A 23,691-nucleotide genomic window follows, 5' to 3' on the forward strand; every position below is an offset into this window, starting at 1 on the left:
GTGGCGGTGTTTTCACATGTTCCACTTGTTGGTAACAGGAAACAGTGGGAGGTCTTAGCTTTTAGACTGTAAATGCAAAAGTTTACCAAGCAAACTTTGGTTAAGATGCTTTGACATTATACTCAGCTGCAACCAGTTCAAATGAGGTCTTACCACCAGACCAGACCGTATAAATGTTGCTGTTGTTTTCAAGACTTTCAGTTACACAATTCACCAATTTTTTTGTGTGTAACAAGAACAAAATCTTAAAGTATTTTTCACAAATATTGATGGACTATTAAAGATTAATGCAGTGCAATGTTACCCTGTGCATAAAAAAATACAGTAATAGGCTTGCAGTTTATTATTATTATATATTTACTAAGTATTTTAAAATATTTTTTATTATGCATTTTACAATTATGTATTGTTGCAAAACAGCTTTACAGTAAACATTTGAGAAAGACATTATGAAAATATTTTGTAATAAATGCTATTACATGGTATTGCTGCAATTTTTGTTTCATACAATGTCCTTTCACAATACTACACTATAAAAAAGTCAAAACAACTTGGTTTTGGAAGTCAATTCAACCTAGTATTTTAAGTTTTGACCTGTGATAAGTTAACATAACTTATAAAAACACTTTGAAATTGTTTAACTTAATTTGTTAAAATTTATGTTGATTTGACAAAAATGCTGTTATTTTTCCAGTATATTCTAACCCAGATAGTAAGCAACCATTGAAACAATGTTAAAAAATGGTTGATATGTCAATGGTCATCCCATTGAATCAATATCAGGCTTAAACCCTCCATTATTATTGAAAAAAATATAGAAATTTCAATAAACCACCATTATGGTGATCAGTGTTTGCTTTAGTTAAACCCTTTCTCTAAGTTAAATATTTCTTTTCTCAGTGTTTTCATGTGTTTATGTACACTCTTAAAATGAATGTGTTAAAATAACATCTAATGTTTTGTCCATCTCTGTGTTATTTTTGGAAGGACGCATTTTGTTCTGTTTAAACAAATCTTATGTTGTCCCTTTTAATTGAACTCAAAATCAACACGAAATGACACATAATGTGATAAAATAACACATAATGTGTTAAATAGGATAACACAAACCAATGTGTTAAAATGAACACATCCTTTCTTAGAGTGTAAACACATGTGCATTGGAAAAGAAAGATGTTTCAAAGTTACGTTGATATTGGTTGCTTTTTATAAAGCTGATTTACATGATGATGTTGAGTCTTTTAATAAAGTTTTTTGAACTAAATTCGGGAGGAGCATGGTCATGTGATCCAACCAATCAACGCGAAGAGGTGCCTATAAATAGCAGTCCCCCACCTCTATCCCGTGACTGATTTTTGCAGCATCCCCCCTCCACCCCATCACCTCACTCTCATCTAGTTACATTTATTGCAGTTAAAGATGGGGGAGTACTCTGGGTTTGGGCTAAAATTCTGAGCTCGGAGCCCTCTCCTCGGACAGTATGCCAAATATGCTTTATTTAATTCCCTATCGATTACATGTTAATGCAAACTCATGAATGACCATTGTTTTGGTTTGTACTGGTTTGTAAATGCACTGTGACAAGGTAAAGAGAAATAATACTGAATCATTCAGACATCATCACTCATCCTACAAATCTCAACAATAGTGACAATCATTAAACTATTTCAGATAAAATGATCAACTGCAATGCATGCTGGGAGTCATGGATTAGATTAGTACTAGGTGTGTTCGACTTAATCCGGAGCTGCGCACTGTATTTCAAATACATATATCAAAATAGTATTTTTTATTTGTATTTGAAAGAGCCCCAGACCAGAAAATTGATCCATATGAAAGGTGGCGGTCAAACGTGCAGGGCAGGCTGCCAGCTTTTCATCAATTTTTTGCATAATTTGCTATAATTTTTAACAGTTCATGTTAAGTTTTGGTGTTTGTTTTAGTAGCCTAGGCTAAATAGTTTAGCTTGCTACTTTCAGCATATGTTGGTTGTGCACAACCAAAAAAGCGTTTCAGTGTTGAGCAACAACAACTGGGATTTTAATGCCACAATATTGGTGTAGTGGTCTAAAGTTACATGTAGCAGCAGCTTTTACTGTAAGCCACTCTTTGAAACGGATATGAATATGATCGCGTATGAAAGAGCACAGCAGAGCTGCTCACAGTAGCACGTGTGTATTGTAAAGCCTGTTTCAAACCATACTCATTTGTTGAAGTAGCTATTTAGTAGGATCATAATATTTTGGGTTGCCTACCATTGTATGAGTGGCTGCCTGACATACAATATATTATTATATTATGATAACAATCCTTGATAAATTAGTTAGAAACTAGTTGCTATGAATACAGGTGCCATCAGTTGTCTTCTTATGAATAACTTGTTTTTTAGTGTTGCTAATGCAAAGTAGGCCCTTTGAAACCGGTTATATGTCAGATTTTTGCATGGCTCAGAGTCAATGTAATGGTGAAGCAATAGATCAAATAGTCCAGATGATGGAAGGTTTGCACAAAAATGTCATGCTCCCTTGTAAAAATCTTTTAGTATTTTCAAAATTCAAAAATATAGTAGTTTGTTTTGATACATGTTGTGGCTGCTGTATTTTATTTTGATACACTTAAAACTATGGTATTTGGTATTTCAGAAATTTTGTCCGACTCGAGTTGGTGCTGAAGGCATGTGACTTCAAAAGCAATCACTCCACCGAGACTGTGCTGCTACTGTGCTGCAGGCAAGGGCAACCTCCAAATCATCTGTACTGATCCTACTGGATCTATCCGCCGCTTTTGACACTGTTAATCACCACATCCTCCTTTCGACCCTCAAGGCTAAGGGTGTCTCCAGTACAGGGCTACTGTGGTTCAAGTCTCAGGTAGGTCATTTAGGGTATCCTGGGGAGGTGACATCTTCAAACCCCATTTTAATACAGGGGTACCTTAAGGCTCAGTCCTTGGACCACTGCTCTTTTCGATATACATGACATCCCTGGGTTCTGTCATTCGGAAACATAGCTTTACATACCACTGCTATGCAGATGACACACAACTCCCCTTGTCGTTCCACCCCAAACATCCCACAATTTCTGCTAGCATCTTAGCATGCATGAGGGACATCTAACTTTGGATGAAGGATCACCATCTGCAGCTGAACCTTGCAAAGACGGAGCTGCTCGCCATAGCGTCTGACCCTAAGATTCATCACAACCTTTCCATTCAGCTTGGTTCTTTGACCAATATGCCTGGGAGTGGAGTGGTCATTGATGATCTGCCGGTCATGACATGATCTGCTCATTGATGATAACGATCACGTGCGTTTCATGTTTAATCCAACCTTCAGTTCCACTAATAAAGTTTATAAATTCATGTTTTATAACTGGTAGAACTGGTTAATATACCTGAATAAATGTGTCATGTAAAAATTAAAAGAAGCGAAAGGCCAAACTCTATTGGTATTTTAATAATGTAGGCTAATGTTTTCGGCATTAAGTATAAGCAATTAAAATATTCAATATAAAGGGTTTCTGGTTGCAAATTTTTGTAAAAAGGTTTGTTTTTAACAAATTCACCATCTAATTTACTTAATTCTTGATAAAAAAAGGAAACACAGCACACACATCACTACGGCGAGCAGCAGGTGTAAGACTTGACGGCTCCGTCTTCAACTCCTCCCTTGACTGCAAGCGGCAAACCTAACCGATCGGCCTGTGTAGCGCTGCATGAACTTGGACACACCTACTAGGTTGATATCCAGCAACATAAAGCTTTCTTTTGTTGATCGTCACCATTGATGAGTTTCATAGACTTATTCATGATGTCAGAGATTGATTCAGTAGTTTTACCTTCTAAGTATGTTTTTATTATTCAGAAAATTACAAACGTGACAATGCTTCCAACTAGCACTGTAATATCTCCCATTTTTTACACATCATTAACACCGCACGCACACACAAGAAATATTATTTAGGTACAAGTAAATTACTTGATCACATTAGATCTAAGTTTTCTTTGCAATATATTTTAAAACACTGCTTCAACAACCAAACAAAATTTAACATTAAAACACAAGAGTCAGAGGCCCAACTAAAGCAAACGCTGATCACCACAGTGATGGTTTGTTGAAATTTTTTTTTTTTTTTTTTTTTAGTTATGTTTTTGGGCCATTTTATGCCTTTATTAGATATAGTAGTGTAGGAGAGGACAGGAAAGTACAGGGTGGAGAGAGAGGGGTAGGGGATCGGCAAAGGACCTCGAGCCGGGACTCGAACTCGGGTCGCCGAAAGTGCGACTGCACCATATGTCGGAGCACTTGCCCACTACACCATCGGCTCCGACGGTTTGTTGAAATTTAAAAAAAATTCATATCAATGGAGGGTGCATACGTGAAATTGATTCAATGGGATTAACATCGACGAATCAATGTTCAGATCAAATTTATTTTAAACAGACCTGCAGTGTTCTGCACGTTTTTGAGTTGATTGTGTACAATGCAAAGTTACACTCTTGGTTATTTAAGTTCTTTACCCCAAATGTTTCTGGTATAGTTTCCATATGTAAAGGTCAGTAAACAAAGAAAGTTGCAAAAGCTACATAGGACTTTTGTGTGGGCGGGCAATGAAAGTAAACAGGATGAACATTTTACACAGCAAACCACATTTGGTTGCAACCATACCATTTATCAAGCATTAAAACTTGTGTAGGGTTGGTGTGGTTTCATCTAAAGTGCAGTGTTTTGTCTATCAATATCAAACCATCATATTACAAGTCTGTAAACTTATCCAGTGATGAAGTTAGGAGCATCATCACTTATAATATTATAGTTATTGTTGACTTATATTTTATTGATTAAATAATAGCCTAATCATACACACTTAAAGGGATAGTTCACCCAAAAATGAAAATTCTGTCATCATTTACTCACTCTCATAATGTTAAAAACCTGTATAAATTTCTTTGTTCTGATGAACACAAAGACAGATATTTTAAGAAATGTTCACTTCCATTGCATATGGGTCTCATGAATGCTTTGGTTACAAACATTTCTTAAAATATCTTCCTTTGTGTTCATCAGAAAAAAGACATTTATACAGGTTTGTAACATCAAGAGAGTGAGTAAATGATGACAAAATGTTTCAATTTGGGTGAACTATCCCTTTAACCCTTAAACAGGCAAGAGTGGAAAACAATGAGTAAAAAAATCATTTCATGTCATTTTTTGTATCATCTGGGCTTATGTAAAAGCAGTGGCGGCTCGTGACTGCTCATCCAAGGGGCGCAGATTCAAAATAAGTGTTCAGAGTGTCATGTGTGTTGCTTGCGTTTTCAAAATACTGTATGTGTTTGTTGCATCATGTGATCCTATGTGCATCACATGTTTTGTCAAAATAAGTGCCTGGTGCACACGCATCAAAACAGTTTATGATAAAAGACACAAAATACACGCAAGACACTCCCTTTACAGTAAACTGTGATTACACATGAGATTACGCAAGCATCTCTTTTATCATAAACCCTTTAGACGCATCTGCAGCAGGCACTTGTTTTGACAAGGCATGTGATGCACATACACGCACTCAATGCGCAGAACACATATTTTGAAATAAGGAACGTCTTATGAACACCTCTTCAAGTAAAGTGTTACCGTTGTATCTCCCAGGATACATTGCCCTATTAAGGTATAAAAAATGACAAAGTCATCAATATTTATTTTTTTATTTGTAGCAAACATTATGTAATTCTGAATTCCTCTCTTGTTCTGAAACATGCCATACATATTTTCTTATCCATTTTAAACAGTGTAAACAACTGGTTTACAAGTAACAATAAATGTTAATTAACTAAATAAGAATAGGACTAAAATGGGCAGTTCTGAATGTCTTCATTGGTGCTTTTCCTCCTTCACCTGCAAAAAATAATCTTTTTAGATAATAAAAATTTGTTAAATTATTAAACAATTGATTCATTTTGTATATTACCATGACTTCCCCTCAATGCAAACTATATCTGATTCATGCAGAGGCCTCTCATCTGCTGCAATTCAGAAGAATGCATGCCTGGCATGAGGAAAAGTACTTACATTTCTTGGTTCTATTACACTGCTGCACTGTCACAAAATCTTCATCTTCATCACTTTTCTCAGAAACTGAAGAATTCATTGGTATCAACTCTATAAATAACATACCCTTTCATTCCTTCTGTCATAAAATTAGTTCGTTGTGAAGCGGTGAAAGAAAATATCCAGTTAAAATGCAAAGATGCAGTCACCTAAATATACTACTATCAATGTAACCTGCAAAATGTATCATTTATTAAATTTTTCAACTCAAAATATAAAGATAGTCAATATTGTGTTAATCCCTTTTTACCTAATCTGGCAATGTATCTAAGGGAATACATCTATTTTAAAATTTGCTAAATAACATTATGAACAATATATAAATATTGTTCTTCTTCAGCACCTTAAGACAATGTTCACAAGTAATTTTTTTTTTTTTTTTTAAGAAGAAGAAAAGTAAGATTAATATACTTACCACAAAATCTGACTGTCCTGCACCAACAAGGCCGTGTTAAATTTAAGTCAGGCATATGACTTAATAATAAAAATAAAAAACTTGACCCACACATACAAGACAGACCAAGCTATGATAAATGATATAAGGGTTTGATGAAAAAGTTTATTTATGACCCAAACAAGAAAAGAGTGCATTGCCTGTTTAAGAGTTAAGGAAAAAATGTATTCATAATCATGTTCTTGAGTAAACTCTCTGACTGTAAAACTCAAATAACATTAGTTTTTATTTACTCCGTCTGTGCGTTGTTTATAATAAACCTTGAAATAGCGGCGTAATCATTTGATTATTATTAAAACATAAAATATAAATAAATAATTTTTAAAATCAACTTTAAATATTTATAGAAAAAATACTCGTGTGGCGCCATCTCTTGGTCATATAAGGGAACAACAATTCGTTCTACAGCCATAAATGAATATACAGAAGCAAAGCAATATTTTAAGTATTGTAACACGATAATATACCTTAATTTACAACTTTAAATCGTGTTTTAAGCAGCGGCTCGTCTATGGACAGGTGGGACAATGCCCCGGTCAGCGCTATCAAAATCCACTTGAAAACTTACAACTAAACTGAAACATAAATTGACTCATTAAGTTGTCTACATTATTTTTTTAGTTTTAGTTTAATTGTTCTGCACAAATATCACATAGGATACAGTACATGGAGGGGAACGAAACCCAATTGGGTTTATACAGAGTTCCACTCCACTTACATGCAATGATAAAAAAAATAATTAAAGAACAAGGTGACACACAGACAAATTAGATAAATAATGATGAGAGAAAAGAACATGAATTCAAAAGCATAATTCACCTAATATAATTAACTTAAACTTAGAGATGTAAAAGGATAAAGTTGAAAGTAAATGTAAAGTTAAAGCATAAAAAAAGAAAAAAAAAAGAAAATAAAGAACAGCATATAAGAATAAGTAGACTTTAGTGTACTTTGGGATAATGAAAGAAAAACTGTCATTGTAACATCAAAAGTTCTTTCAAGAGTTTTTTAAAGAGAAACAGTGAAGACATGGATCTTAAGGAAAAACTTAATTCACTCCATAGTTGTGGACCTCTAAAACAAAGGTCCTATTTAACAAATATATCAAAAAATATCCAAGACGTCCGCTTTAAAACATTCATCTCACTTTATTAGATTCAAAAACAGTATGGAAAATCAAAATAAGCCATGGAGATGCAGCGAGCCCTATACGGGCAGATATGAATCTGCGGCCGTTTCAGCCTCCTGAGGTCGCATATCTATGATGCGCCTTCATACGTCATCAAAACGGTTTATTTCAGAATTTTATCAATTAGAATGTTAATTATTATTCTTAGTTAATCATAAATTGTTGTAATATGCTTATGACTTTCGAATGTAATGTTCAGTTAACTGAAATAAACAAGGCTTGATGACGTATGGATCCTGCTTATGCGACCTCCGCAGGCTGCAACCTTCCGGTTTTACGTTACCTGAGCGTAGCATCGGATAATTTTATATCATTCTGCGTCAAGTGCATATGCGTAACTGGCTGTGCTAATTCTGCTAAGTTGGAAAAAGTTTTTTTGTTTTCCATGCTCGATTTTTAGTTCTTCTTTGAAAGGCAGACAGGTAGATGTTTGATAAAACACTTCTCTGAAAAGGCATTAAATTAATCTATCAATCTTCATGTAATCTCCAGCATCAGGCTGAGGGCTAGTCAGGAGGCGGTACTGGTTTAGGTAAGTTGTATTGCTACAAGCTAATCATGTTCTCGTTTAGTTGTTTAGCCCATTTGCTTCCATTCCTTTGCATTGTTAATGATTCACTGCCATCTGCTGTTAATAGAAACAAAATATAAAGTTCAGTACATATACCAAAAATACAACTTTTGTATGGACTGGCCACCTGTCCTGATAGCTGGGATTCCCAGTAGGAATACGAGGTTTAAAACGAGAGATCACAAAACTCTCAGCGAGTTTTTAAAGTGGACTGCTTTTCTATATCATATGTACTGCTGTGCTTTGAAAACTGGATTAGTTTTAATTTTCCTGTTTATTTCTGTAAAGCATGCTTTGAAGCAATCTGTCATGTATAATTAAAATAACTTGACTTAAAGGTGTCATGTTATGAGATTTTTTTAAAGATGTAAAACAAGACTTTGGTGTCCCCAGAGTATGTATGTGAAATTTTAGCTCAAATTACCCCACATATAATTTATTATAGCTATAGATATAGTTAAAATCACCATTATTGTGTGTCCTTTAAAATGCAAATGAGCTGATGAAATGCAAACACTGATCACCATAATGGTGGATTGTTGAAATTGAAACTCAATTGTGTGGCCAATTTTCTCTCTCTGTCTTTCTCTCTGCACTAAATGGCAGTGCTGTGGTTGGATAATGCAGATTATGGGGAGGTATTATTGTAACAGAGGCCGACCGATTAAACGTTTTGCCGATTTTCTCGGCCGATATGAGCCTGTCGCAACTTTTTACAGAATACAGATGCTTATAAATGGTGTAATACTTGATTGTCCAGCAGAGCGCGCTCCATTGTCCATTTTTAATTTCAACACATTTTAATTTCAACAAAAATATGTACACATATGAAGAGTTTTGTTGCAAAACGAGTTACATATATAACACAAGTTCTTATATATATTGTTCTATTTGTGTTTTAAAGTGTTTATAATAAGTCAAGTTTACTGTTTAGCGCCCTGATGTGAGACTTATTTTGGAAAATAAAGTTTATTGATAAATTGATAAAACTCCCTGTCTGTATTACATATCTTTGTCACGTCAAAATAAGTGTTTGATTACCACATTTGAGTGATAATTGCAAATAATTTATTAATTTATAAAAGTATATTCTGTTAACGTGTATATTGTATTCTATGTACAGTACTGTAGTATATGTGTACTGTACTATAATATACAAATAAAGATTACCAATATAACATTATCTTTCTTTTTTTACTCCCTGATATCTGTATCACGCCCCCCCCCCCCCCCCCCCCAAAAAAAAGACATATCGGTTGGGCTCTGCTACCTACATCACAAAACAGGGGAAGTCTGAATGACCTAATTTTTTACATGATTGCAGAGAATGGTTTACGAAAACTTCGTTACTGGGTCAGGACCGGGGGCATGTTGCAGGGTAAATTTTTCAACGAATTTGTGCAATTTGTTCACACTTAGTCTATCAAATAATATGTGATAATGATTCTCCTTTCCCCCTCAACGCACTGCATTACGTCACATTGGGGAGAGAATTTGCCTTAAGAGCATTGAGAGTGACTAAAGAGACGAGTAAAGTACAATATTCAGATTATATCAATGCAAATTATAGACAAATACATAGATATAGATAGACTAGATAGAACGGATTCATGCAGCATGACTCAAATCCTGGAAGCTGAGTGAGGCACGTCACATCCGGTCGCGGGGTAAGCACCTTGAACAGCGATCAAAAAGCACTCACTTCCTTACAGAATTTTGCGGAGTGGCAATCGGGAGATTCGTGACTTTCCCGGTGGGCCGGTCTGATGATAATAGTTATACATTGCGAGTTATATTAGCAACACCATCTGGCGGCGTGATGTGCGTCCGGTTCCCGCAGCCCACTGGTCAAACTGTGCATTAATCGACATTGGTGGTTAACATGCAAGGCGCCCTTTAACACATTTATGTGTTATTTCGTGCAAAATAATGAAAGGGACAACACAAGTTGTGTTAAAAATAATACAAAATGTGTTGTTGCAATAATAACACAGAGATGTAATACATGACACAAAACAACAATGTCACATACAAGTTTTTTATTAAACCAAAAACTTTACTCCATACAAATCTAAAACATAATTTCTGTTAGTTGGTACTTTCTCTGATGTTTCATTACACAAAACTGTGACTCTCAGTTTGAGAACCACTGATATGCCGCTTTATACAATAAAGATTGTATCAAAGCAGCTTCACAGTAATAAACATGAAAATAAAAATGAATAATGCAAAACCTCAAAGTACAGCAGTATGAACAACACAATATACTGTAAAAAGTAAAACTAAGTTGTTTCAACTTTAAATTTTTCTTCTAAAGTGAAAATAAAGTGTCATTTTAGATTTAAATTTCTTTAGGTGTTTACAATTAAAGCATCAACCTATAAAATGTAAAAAAAGAACAACCCAGCAGTGACTTAGTTTTGGTAAACTATTCACTGCAAGCATGTGAAAAAAATAGGTAATTACAATTTGGCTCCCTTGATATGTCAGAAGGGGAACTTATGGTAACACTTTGTTTCGATAGTCCACTTAAGACTAATTATAAGTTACTTTGCAACTACTTATCAACTAATCTTTAGAGTATTAGTAGACTGACTGCTTAATATCTGCTAACACTTTATTGTGATGATATCTCAACAGACATTCAGTTGTCTATAAGTATCTTTGCAGGTGCATGTCAACTTATTCCACTTACCCTAAACTCTTCCCTAACCCTAAGGGGCTCTGTACACCAAAACTTTTACGCCCGCGGCCAGCGCATGTTTTCAATTGTTTCCAATGGAAGCTCGGCGTTTTTCAAATAAGCCAGCAGCGAGCGGGTTTTTTCCGCGCTGAAAACCGGCGCTAGGCGGTTTTCACGCGCTCGGCGCTGAGAGTCTAGAGTTGAAAGAGATTCAACTTTGGGAGAAAAGCTCCGCTCGTCAATGTCAGTTCTCACACGGCCGCCCAATCACAGTGGAGCAGGGGTGGGACATTACCACAGCAACCAACCGGCTCGCAGCTGAAGTATCACAGCTACCAAAGCGCTCAGCTGAAGAAAGCTGGCACTCAGCTGAAAAACAGCTGGCATTCGGCGTCCTCAAGGCGTTTTCAGCCGCGTTTAAAAGTTTTGGTGTACACAGCCCCTAACCCTTACAGTCTACTAATACTCTAATGACAGTTAGTTGACGTATGGTTGCAAATTAATGAAAGTTAGTTGACATGTAGTTGCAAAGTTATTTATACTTAGTAGAATGTCTAAAGTGGACTATCAAAACCACCCCTTAATCTGCACTATCCAATCACAGCACTGTCATTTAGTGCATAGAAAGAGTGAGTGAGTGAGTGAGTGAGTGAGTGAGTGAGTGAGTGAGTGAGTGAGTGAGTGAGTGAGTGAGTGAGTGAGTGAGTGAGTGAGTGAGTGAGTGAGTGAGAGAGAGAGAGAGAGAGAGAGAGAGAGAGAGAGAGAGAGAGAGAGAGAGAGAGAGACTTTTTAGACTTTTAACTCCCTTTATTTAATCATTAGAAAAAACATATCCATTCACACTAAATCACAGCTGGAAAACAAATAAAATGTACATGACACATTGATTGACCCAATCAAAGTCTACCAGTTAAAAATTAGTGTTCCATCCTCACCAAGGGATGTTAAAGCCCCATTTACACACCATTTAAACTCAAATTCTGGAAGATTTTTTGTCAACTGAAAAAACTTGTGCTCCACAACAACCCTGGACTCCACCAAAGCCATAAACAGCTGAAGAAGGTTCACATTTGTTCCATCATTTGCTAGCTTACGAGACTTCCAAATTGCTAACTTCCCTTGACCCGTTAAAAAGTTTGCCACAGTACATTGCTTCATAAGCGCCCTTGAGTATTTACAACCGAAAATGAAGTGCATCATGTCAAAAACAAAACCCAACTCATTAAGAATTTTTCCCAGAACAGAAAACAGTGGTAGCAATCTGGTGCATTCAGAGAAGACATGAAAAACAGTTTCAGGAAAACCACAGAACAAGCATTTAGGCAAAACATTTGAATTAAATTTCGAGACATGAGTGTTAGTAGGTAAGATACAATGTAAAATCCTCCACTGTAAGTCCCCAGAACGCTTAGGCAGAGGGCCTTTATAAAAAAGTCTCCAAGAAGGCAAAAAATTAGAGGGAGCCTGCAAATAGGCCCTCCATTTGGAGTCCTCTCTGTTCATGATTCCTTGGGAAAACCTGACTTTGACACAAGTCTGATAGAGTATATCCTTCCCAGCCTCATTAAAGGCAAATCCTTCCAAGTACTTAAAAGTGAGCAGTTTCGTATCCCGCTCACCATCCAGAGAAACATTTGGAGACACAGTCAGTATTGGGAAACAACTATCATATGAGCCTTTAAACAATACACTCTCTAAAAAAGAGAGAAGGGTTGCTGGGAAAGCAGTTTTCAGCTCACCCAGGATCTGTTCCACCATCCTTACAGATTTAAAGCCTGTTTGGCTACAGATAGACTCAGCTGTCCTCCATGACTTGAAAGGAAGGCAGATTAGATCAGCTATGGTAGATACCCCTTTTTCCAAAAAGATGCTGACAACAGTTTTAGACTTGCATGTGAAACCACTTAAAAGAGGGTTAAAAAACAGAGGTTCATTAACACCAAAGTGCAAATCGTCACGTCTGTGGATATTAAACACTGACCAAGAAGCCAAAATTGAGCCATAAAAATTAATATTGAAGGGAAAAACCTTACCATACTCAGACATTAAAAATAATTGCTTGTCCAGCCCCAACCCACCAAAAGATCTGAGAAGGGCAAGACCCAGAGACACCCACGGGGTAAACCCTGGTGAGTACAGTAGCTTCTGAACAGCCTTTAGTCTCAGGGCTTCAACTTTAGCAACCAAATTAATCAACCCTTGACCGCCCTCATTCACTGGCAAATAAAGAGTCGCCGGAGGGACCCAATGAAACCCATGCCAAAAAAAATTAACAAACACCTTCTGTAAACGAACAAGCAGATCCTTAGGTGGGTCAAGTACATTCACTCTGTGCCACATCATTGAAGCTGCCAGATTATTGACCACCAAAACCCTTCCTCTGAAGGAAAGTTTGGGTAGAATCCACTCCCATTTGCGTAAGCGTCCAGTCACTTTTTCAAAAACGCCGTCCCAATTTTTCCCCATGTACCTCTCTGTTCCTAGAAAGACGCCTAGAATCTTAAGGCCCTCCTGACTCCATACACAGCGTTGGGGGAGAGCCGGGGGCCCTCCATCTTCCCAAACTCCCAGTGAGAGGGCTGCACTCTTCTCCCAATTAATGCGGGAGGAAGAAGCTTTCTGAAAGATCTCAAGTGAATTTTCCAGTTCTTTCACATCTTTTGAAGACCTTATAAGAACCGTAACGTCATCCGCATAAGCAGTAAGCTTGACAGACACAGATTCTGCACTGCGAGGACATACTATAGATAGGCCACTCAGATTGTTCCTCAGACGGACCAAAAATGGTTCAATGGTGATAGCATACAAAATGCCGGAGAGACCACACCCTTGCCTTATACCCCTACCCACTTTAAAGGGTTTAGTAAGGGAACCATTGATTTTGAGCATACTAAAAATGTCTGTATACAGCAGCTTAACATAGTTAATGAAAGAAGTACCAAAACCAAAAGCTTTAAGACTTTTTAGAAGAAAACCATGGTCCACACGGTCAAAAGCCTTCTCCTGATCTAAGGAAACAAGGCCGACGTCCAAGGTGTGCATTTTGGCGTATGAAATCAGGTCTCGGGCTAGAAACAGATTATCAAAAATTGTACGACTGGGAATACAATAAGACTGATCTGCATGGATCACAGAGGAGATGCAAAGTTTAATCCTGTTCGTTAAGGTCTTTGAAAAAATTTTGTAATCCGTTCCAAGTAACGAAACCGGTCTCCAGCACTTGATGTCCTCTAGATCCCCTTTTTTTGGAAGTAAGGTGATTACCGCCCTTCTAAAACTTACTGGTAAAAGACCATTCTCAATACTCTCCTTAAAAACGAGTAGTAAGTCATTCCCAATGATAGTCCAAAAACGCTTGTAGAAATCCGCATTTAATCCATCAAGGCCAGGAGCTTTACCGGGTGACAATTCCTGTACCGCTGAAGATATCTCCCCCAAAGTAAGTGGCATGTCAAGCAAGGACTGATCTCTCTTAGAAAGCTGAGGTAGATCCTGGAGGAGTAAATTAACCATCTCTTCTTCACAGTGGTCAGCAGTGTAGAGCTCCTCATAAAAAGACCGTGCATACGAAAGTATCCGATGACTATCAGTAGTTCTCCCCCCCTCAGGAAGTTTTAGACAGCCCAGAATTCTCTTGTCCACAGTTTTCTTTTCAAGTTTGAAGAAAAAGGAGGTAGGAGCGTCCATGCTATTAGCTGATAAAAATTTTGCACGGGTCAATACCTCCTGTGCCCTCTCCTCCAAAAGGTTCCGTAATAGAAACTTATTCCGCTCCAGAGCCCCATTTACATCTGCACCGTCCCCCTCATTGCTGAGGTGTAAAATCTCCTGCTCCAGCTGCATCATTGTGTTATCCAGATTATTCCTACAGTAGGCAGAGTAGTTTTGACAGAAAAGTTTAATGTGGACTTTGCCAATGTCCCACCATTGACTTAAGGACTTATATTGACATTTCCTCTCTCTCCAAAACTCCCAGAAAGAAGTGAAAGAAAGCACAAAGGCCTGATCTAATAGCAGTCTATTATTAAACTTCCAATAAGGTTGCTTATAGGTTTTCTCAGCAGAGACAACATCAACCAAGAGAAGGTGATGGTCAGACAAAGCAGTCGGAGTAATGGAACTGTTAAAAAACTTCTCCCTCATACCTTTTTGTACATAAAATCTGTCCAATCTGGCCCCAGATATCATATTAGAATTAATTTTCACCCAAGTGTATTGTCTAGCTAAGGGAAAAGACTCCCTCCAGACATCTACCAGATCATGATACATAACAAGTGATCTAAGCACATCAGAAGATGAGCTATGGGGTTCAGAATGATTCCTATCTAAAACATGGTTTAGTGTACAGTTAAAATCACCAGCCAACACAATAATCCTATTACTCTGGACTACGTTAATAGCATCCTTAAGCCTTTCAAAAAACACTATCCGTTCAGCCCCAACATTGGGCGCATACACGTTTAAAAAAGAGAAATCAGAGCCCCGAAGTGTCACATCCACTCTAATCAATCTACCGGGAACCACTTCAGTAATATTCACAGGTAAATCTTTAAACTCAGGGGCCAGCAAGATGGCAACACCTGCGCTTAGGCTGGTGCCATGACTCAAAAAAACCTGCCCCTTCCAATCACACAACCACTGTACATGATTTTGAACATCAGTGTGTGTTTCTTGTAAAAACACTACACTGGCACATTTTAAAGAAACATAGTCAAAAAGACTAGCTCTTTTAACAGCATCACGGCACCCGTTAATATTTAAAGAGCAAAACCTCAGCGGTGCCATAGAGAAATAAGTACTAAACCCATACAGTAAAAAGAATCCGAAAAAGTATCTCAGAAAAAATATGTCCATAATTACTTCTTAGTTTTTAAAACACTTCTGACACTGCTCATAAACTTCTTGAGACGGTATCGCTTAGGTTTGTCAAGTTCATCTAGAGAGGCGCTTCTCATTGCCGTTGAACATGAAATCAAAAACAGTTTCAAATCCGGAAAATAATTTTCAATCTTTGGCTTGCGAAGACCCTTCGTTGTATCCAAAAAAAGAGTAATCTCTTTAACAGAATAAAGTTTTGACTTACCGGAGGCAGACTCGTGATCCATCACATCGTAATCACACATTTCCATATCATCAAACTCTTTATCAGAATCCTCATTCAATAATTTGGCATCCACAAATTCCTGGGATGAAAAATCCTCTTGACTTTGAGAAATCGAATCGTCAGTAATATTATCCGTCAGCGTTTGATCATCAGCATTAAGCTGGTCGACATCAGATGCCGCCGGCCGCATCAACAGCGGCCCCGCGTCTGTCCGCGGGACAGCGGGCGTGTGACTCGGCCCGGCTACCTCCTCAGCAGGCTCCTCCGAGCGAACTTTGGAGGCCTCCGGCACCGGCCTCCCTTCGGGCGTCTCCAGCGCGGGAGTCTCTCCGGCCCGCTGGGGTTTCTCTACCACAACTGCCGCAGTAACAACCGCACCTTCGGCCCTCCCACTGTTATCCGCAACCACAGCCGAGGCCACCGGATTGTTCTGATTCGGACAAGATTGTCTGACATGTCCAAATTCACCACACACGAAACATTTCATAGAATCTGATGTAATAAAAATGGTATAGTCTTTCCCATCGAGTTTCAATTTAGCAGAGAGATTTATGGAATCATACTGATTATTCAAAATCACGAAAGTCTGCCTCCGAAAAGACATCACATGCTTTAAGTCGGGGTTTTTGCAACCAAGTGGAATCATCTTAATCGGGCTTATCATTTTGCCGTACCTTAGGAGTAATGATTCCAACATTTCATTCTTTATAAAAGGCGGAACATTGGAAAATACAACCTTTTTAGACGGACTTGACAAAGGCAACACCGGGACAAAAGTATTGTTAATAGTTATGCCTGATTCTATCAAATCGTCAACCATACGACTGTCAGTGAGGAAAAAAACGATAGCTTTATTCATTCGTGAGGCAGATTGAATATTTCCTCCACCAATTACTGTACTTACAGCTATCAAACAGTCCTCTACTGAAACATCAGCATCAGGCATGCATTTACAGCCATGCCTGGGGGTGAGAAACGAGGGGTCTCTCGCTTCCGACCCCATCCTTTCCCCCCGCTGACCGAAGTGCGGGAAACCACAAAAACACTAATCCTGCAACTAGCAACGAAAAGTAGCCAGAAAGGAAGAAAAGTTTGCATCAACAAAGCAGCGCTCTCACTCACGCCAAACAGCTCCGTCCGCACTCGCTCCCAGCATGCACTCACACAGAGAGAGAGAGAGAGAGAGAGAGAGAGAGAGAGAGAGAGAGAGAGAGAGAGAGAGAGAGAGAGAGAGAGAGAGAGAATAATTAACAGCACAAACTTGTTTCAATTTTAACAAACCACCATTATGGCAATCAGTGTTTGCATTTCATCAGCTAATTTGCATTTTAAAGGACACACCCATAAACGGCACATTTTTGCTCATACCTACAAAGTGGCAATTTTTATAATAAATAATCTACATGATATTTTTGAAAATTTCACATTACTGGGGACGTCAAAGATTTATTTTAGATCTTTAAAAAGTCTTGTGAAATGTGCCCTTTAAGCATTTACTATCGCACATGAATAGTGAAAGTATCATCTTTACATTATAAATCTTTATAACATTGAGCTTTTATATAAGGATTCTTCTAATGAATCTGTTTCAGACCTGAATAACTTCACAACATTGTAAGTGCAGCAAAATTTGGTTTTCAGTTTCACTGAAGTGCATGGAGAATTCATCAGCATAACTTTATGATTATCAGCACACGCAAGGCTTGTTTTTTTTTTAGAATTTTACAAAATTGGAGCAACCCTACACCCCCAGACCCCATAATATGGGGAGTGTAGAATACAGACATACAAACATGTTTTCAGCTGATGTGCTTAAAACAATCACATAAACACAAAAGAGTCACAGATAGGTAGCATCTCAGTTGTCGTATTACTAAATTGAAACCAGTGGCACTGTGTACCCACACACGACACGTGCAACCTGTGAAATTAATCATCCCACTCCCACATCGGAATCTGTTTTACATTTTACACTTTCATGTAAATTAAAAATAGGTTCAGTTTCTTTCAGACAGGTTATGCAAACTTTTAAAAAAAAGTATAAAACTGATGCAGAATACTCAGATGTGAGATAGACATCGGATAATAAACGGTTCAACAGTTCATCCTATAACCATGTTGCACCATGTTTATGAGTCATTCTGATGGTTTCAGGTTGGTATGTCAGACCATCATCGCGTGTAAGCGCGAACACCTCAAGTCCTTGTGTTGACAGTGTGAAGATACAGACAAATATAGCATCTTTCACATGACAGATTAATGCTGAAGAAATGTCTACAAAGAGTTGTTACCATGACAGACCAGAATATGTTTTTTGGTGGCGTAGGTGTAAACCAAACCTATACTAAAAAAAATTTAATTGCACGATTAACAAACCCTGTTGTTCCCAAACTTGGGGGCGTGTGTGAGATGACATTTTATAAAATACATTTGTCATAAATTCTGTCTAAACAATCCTCTAAAAAATCATTTAATGTTTTGTTTGAAAATATTTTATTTCATGAATTTTCTTTTGGGATGGCGTTAAGAGATGATGCAACCTACAACCCTTTATTTAGGGGGGGGGGGCTGAATGCCTAAAATTTTGAGAACCAGTGCCTTAACCAATCACAAACACACTTCCTGTCGATCAACCTGTCTACTCCTGAAATGTCTGTTTGGCGTGTTCTCATGTTTTGGACAGATAGCTAAAGTGACTAGACAACAATAAGAGATAGTGAGAAATAAAATGAGAGATAAATGTAATCTGAATATTGTTAAGGTAACTGAGAATGAAATTTAGTGGCAAGCAGATGTTTGCAAAATGAAATCACGTACAGCAACCTATATTGAAGGAAATGCTTTGAGAGATGCATATCTTGATAATAACTGGCATATGGGCAAAATGCTGTATTGAGCTATATTTCATAAAAATAATGGGCAGTCAAGATGGTAAATTCAAAATAATCTGATGACTGTAGCCTATATACATTCCTAAATGTGACCCTGGACCACAAAAACAGTTATTAGTCACATGTGTATATTTGTAGCAAAAGCCAAAAATACATAGCATGGGTCAAAATTATTGATTTTTCTTTTTTGCCACAAACCATTAGGATATTAAAGGGATAGTTCACCAAAAAAATATATTCTGTCATAATTTACTCACCCTCATGTTATTTCAAACCTGTATAAAGCTTCCTGTTCTGCTGAACACACAGGAATATATTTTGAGCAATGTTTGTAACCAAATCATTTTTGAGCACCATTGACTTCCATAGTATTTTTCTTTCTTACTATGGAAGTCAATGGTGTTCTGTTTCCTGTTTAATAACAAATATCTTCCGTTGTGTTCAGCAAAACAAAGAAATTGATACAGGGTTCTAACATCTTGGGGGTAAGTAAAAAATCACATTTTTTTTTATTCTTGGGTGAACTATCAAATTACATTATTTTTTAAATGTCCTACCGTAAATATATCAAAAATTGTAAGTGTATGCAGTGCTAATGACTTCATTTGGACAACTTTAAAGGTGATTTTCTAAATATTTTATTTTTTGCCCACTCAGATTCCAAATTTTCAAATAGTTGTATCTCTGACAAATATTACAATCCATATTAATGGAAAGCTTATTTATTCGGATTTCAGATGCTATAAATCTCAATTTCCAAAAATTGACCCTTATGACCCTTGTGATCCAGGGTTACATATATATTGGCTTCATATTCTTTGTAGTTTTTGCTGCTGTTTGACATACCGAGTATTTATATTTTTCAAATATGATGACAAATCCCCAGAGTTAAATGAACACTGCTGGGTGTATATATTGTCCCAATCTTACAGTGTTAAAATGTAACACTGAAGCAGAGTAACACTGATGAGATATGTCTTAAACACACAAAGTTATAGCAGTCAAAAAAAGACTACAAAGGCTAAGAGTCAAGCCTGACTAAAACAAACATTGATCACCATAATAGTGAATTTTAATGGAACAGCCAACATCTTAACCTAAGTTTAGAAATGAGCTCTACAAATAAGATGTAAAATGCGTTTTTAGGTTTTAAACAGAGATGGTGATAGAGAAGATAAAGTTACAGATTGCAGCTTTTAACTTTGCTTCAGTGTTACTTTTTAACACTCTGTAAGATTTGGACAAAATACACCCAGCAGTGTTCATTTAACTCTGGGGATTTTGCTGTGATTTCTTACATTGACATCTGCTAAGATAATTTTTCTGTAGTCCATCAATGCACATTCTTATAAATTCTGAGTCATTTAATTCTCATTGAATTATTCCCATTGAATTCATTCTCAAATCTCTTGGTTTGAGCTGCTAAAAGATCTCACTCTGCTGATAACCGTTTGTTTGGTGGATCGGACTTCATTTGCGATGAAATAGTAACACAACGCGTCCAAGCAGATGGTCACGTTTGCGAGACTCATCGCCACTTGTATGAACAAGGCAATGTTCCAACGCTGATCGCAGTCAGAGATGAAGTTATTACGGACGAGGTATTGCAGGAATATGGCCACGTGACAAGGGGTAAAGGGTATCAGGAAAGCCGCTAGGTTGCTGTAGATGATTTTCACCCCAACTTTTCTCTGAGGGTCGCTGCTTTTCGAGGCTTTGAGCGTGAGGATGCTCTGTGCAGAACACACCACCAGGACAGTCGCGGGCAACAGGAAACCCAAAACTTCCAAGCAGACAATAACTGCAGTGGACCAACCCCTCTTAGAGAAACCATGAAAACACCGGAATTTACTGGTTTGCACTTCACGAAAGGTGTAGATGGGCGATGTCGCTCCCATAACAAAAATCCAGATAAAGAAACAAACGATCAAGGCAATTTTCTTTGAACGCAGCTGCTTGGCCCGAAACGGGTGTTTTATGGCAAAGTATCGGTCTGCGGCTATGCAGGCAATTGTGTAGATGCTTCCATACATGCCCACAAAGTAAAGGCTCTCCAAGAAGGAACAGAAGGTGCTTTTGTCAGCCTCCCATTCGTTTTGCGCCGCATGCATTTTGAAGGGCAGTGGCAGCAGCAACAAAAGATCCATTAAAGCCAGGTTGGTCATGTAAATAGACGACTCTGTCCATTTTCTGAGCAGTACACAAAACACAACCAAAGCTAAGATGTTCAGTGTCAACCCGAAAACAAAGATGGGCACGTAAATCGCCAAATCCAGATATTTTGTTATGTTGTTCACGCTGCCAAGTTGGCAGCTGTCATTCATAGTGAAACTGGCAGGAGAGAGAAACAAAGAAGAGCATGGTGAAATTTGCGAAGTGAAACGTAATATCTCTTTAATGCCCACTCATAGTCATTCATGGGTTGCATCATTTCAATCTCATATTTTCTATTATCACTCAGAGAGGATTTTTTGGGTTTCCTTGAAAAGTTGTAGTATCATCATGATGCTTGCGTTAAATATTTTTTTTTAAACCCCATAACCTCAAAGTATTAAACATTTGTGCGTAACACATCATGCTACAGCCTATGATTCAACCTTGATTCATGCGGTGGTTTAAAGAAGAGGTGTAGTATTTTTTTAAACAACAGGTTAAACTCTTTTCAGCCACATTTACTGTAGGTATTAACTTAAACTACTAAGTAACCCCCTCCAGCAAACGGCTTGTTAGCGGTTTTCCACCCACAGGTTTTTAGAAAGCGAAGACCTAAAATAAACCCTTCGTTGTATTTTGTCAAATCTGGAGGGCTTTTTGTATCTTTTAAAATCATCAGGCAAAAAGTTGTTCTGCTTTTCTGTCTGATATTTTTGAAAGGTGATAGTGTAGTAGTTATTGCTTTTTGCAAAACAATGTCTGTGCTTTTAGATAAAGCCTCAAAAGGAAACTGCATTGAAAAACTGCCTGAAAGTAATAAATGTCTTTCACAACTATTACGCAGCATTCGACACATCAAATGTTTTTATTTTAGTTTGTACACTGTAAAAATTATATCATATCAACATATTCTTTTACAAATTAAGTTAAACAATTTCAACTTGTTTTTCTAAGTTATGTCAAAACTTGTCAATACAAGTCAAAACTTTAAAAGTATGTTGAATTGACATACATAATTAAATTGTTTAAACTTCATGCTGCATGCACAAGTTTACATTGATGGTTTACATTTATGTGCACAAATATTAGGTAGTTTTGAATTTACTGGTAACAGCTTATGTGTCGCTGTAAATGAACGAAATTATCTTTCATTGGGTTAAAAAAAAATCCCCCTATGTCTACACCACAAAATGAAAAAAAAATGCTTGATCTAGTTTATAAAGCTATGATCTCTAGATGTCATATTTTTAATTGTTATGTAACAAATTAATAAATATTAATTTAAAATCTTTTAAAGAAAAAATAACTGTTTAGATTTGTCTACTCTTGTTTTCATGATATTTGCTTTATGCATGAATCATTTGAATTTACTTCACAAATGTAGTAAATCTATCATACAAATTCTATTGTCCATAAACATAGTTTGTGTAATTTATATAATTGTTTTACATGTACAAGTAAGAAAATGTAATGGTAGATGCTCTTACCTTATGTGATAATTTTACAGAATCATTTTCAGAGAGTAAAATTGGTGGTAATTCACAATGAGATTTACAGTAAAAAAAATCGTTGGAAAGATCCTGCATAGGAAATGGTAAAGTTGCAATAAATTAGCACATATCACCAGTTTTAGGAACTTGCAAAGGCAAGCACGCATGCACATGCGATTACCCTGCCTACATCACACTGTATGCGACTATGCGAAATAAGCGGTGTTAGTACATTTACTGTCAAAGGTCAACAAAACCTCTTTTAACAACTCTTTCTCACACCATTAAAACCTCAAGAACAAAATCTGTTGTACCTGAGATGTGCACGCCATACTGGTTTTCTCTTTTTTTCTCCATTACCTCTGACATAAAGTCCCATAATGCTTAAGCTGCTCTTTCACACACATAAAGTCCTTAAAATGTCAAAACATTAAACCAGATCTAGTCTGCATGTCAGTAAACCACAGTCTTCCCCATTTTTTCACATGTGTGGGCTACATCTGTCACGAAACTATGTGTGGGTCACGGAATCAGTATTGTTGAGAATGAAAATGGGCGTACAAACTGATTTTGTACCACTTGTACATACATATAACTGACACACGTGCCTAAATTAATGTAATTGTATATCATAAATGGCATTTCACTAATCTTGATCAATATAATAACTTTTACAAAAACACCTACCCTGTAAGTCATTCCTCAAAAGAGGTTATGACCTGACTGATTGAATTCTATAATTAAATATGGAGTGTCTGTGCTTACCAGTGAGATGCGCTCTCTTAAATACGGTCTAACAGACTGTTGTTTGTACTTCTGTTTTTAGAGGTTTTGTCTGTGACCACATCCTTGCTAACAGAAACATGGCTTTGGTATTTTACTGATATCTTCCTGTTAGCCTGTAAGTAGGCTACTCGCCTCATCTCTCTGGCAAGATTAACATATCAGATGGAAACGCAACTTCCTGATCATGAAATTATTAATTTCTTCTTAGGAAAACTAGTAATGATTGAATAGATATTGCAGTGCAGTGCATTGCAAATTAG

General features: G+C 37.1%; 1 protein-coding gene and 1 long non-coding RNA gene across 5 annotated transcripts; one reads left to right on the forward strand and one right to left on the reverse strand.

The window, feature by feature from the left end:
• The first annotated feature begins 9,590 nt into the window (after positions 1–9,590).
• Positions 9,591–11,789, forward strand: LOC141282327 (uncharacterized). Its single transcript, XR_012336922.1, has 2 exons — positions 9,591–11,114; positions 11,172–11,789. It is a non-coding gene; the product is annotated as an uncharacterized lncRNA (long non-coding RNA).
• Positions 11,790–17,282: 5,493 nt separating this feature from the next.
• LOC135744252 (G-protein coupled receptor 55) lies at positions 17,283–23,526 on the reverse strand. Of its 4 annotated transcripts, none has more exons than XM_065262260.2 (3): positions 23,411–23,442; positions 22,643–22,735; positions 17,283–21,332 (listed from the first exon to the last, which is right to left on the reverse strand). In XM_065262260.2, exon 3 carries the CDS (start codon positions 21,323–21,325, stop codon positions 20,402–20,404), a length of 924 nt encoding a protein of 307 aa, XP_065118332.1. In that variant the 5' UTR covers positions 21,326–21,332; positions 22,643–22,735; positions 23,411–23,442; the 3' UTR covers positions 17,283–20,401. The 4 variants fall into 4 exon arrangements, with proteins under 4 accessions (XP_065118332.1, XP_065118330.1, XP_065118333.1 ...); XM_065262258.2 differs by lacking the exon at positions 23,411–23,442 and adding an exon at positions 22,960–23,382; XM_065262261.2 differs by lacking the exon at positions 22,643–22,735 and having other exon boundaries at positions 23,411–23,526.
• Between the last annotated feature and the right edge of the window lie 165 nt (positions 23,527–23,691).

The sequence above is a fragment of the Paramisgurnus dabryanus genome, chromosome 6 (assembly GCF_030506205.2).
Source record: "Paramisgurnus dabryanus chromosome 6, PD_genome_1.1, whole genome shotgun sequence".
Classification (NCBI taxonomy): Eukaryota; Metazoa; Chordata; class Actinopteri; order Cypriniformes; family Cobitidae; genus Paramisgurnus; species Paramisgurnus dabryanus.

What these genes read in the sequence shown, in the direction of transcription:
- LOC135744252 (XM_065262257.2), bottom strand. Translation starts at nt 23,024, where the DNA reads ATGGGACTTTATGTCAGAGGTAATGGAGAAAAAAAGAGAAAACCAGTA. An exon ending in GTATGGCGTGCACATCTCAG is followed by an intron (nt 21,333 to 22,959) that starts GTACAACAGATT and finishes CTCTCCTGCCAG; the next exon opens with TTTCACTATGAATGACAGCT.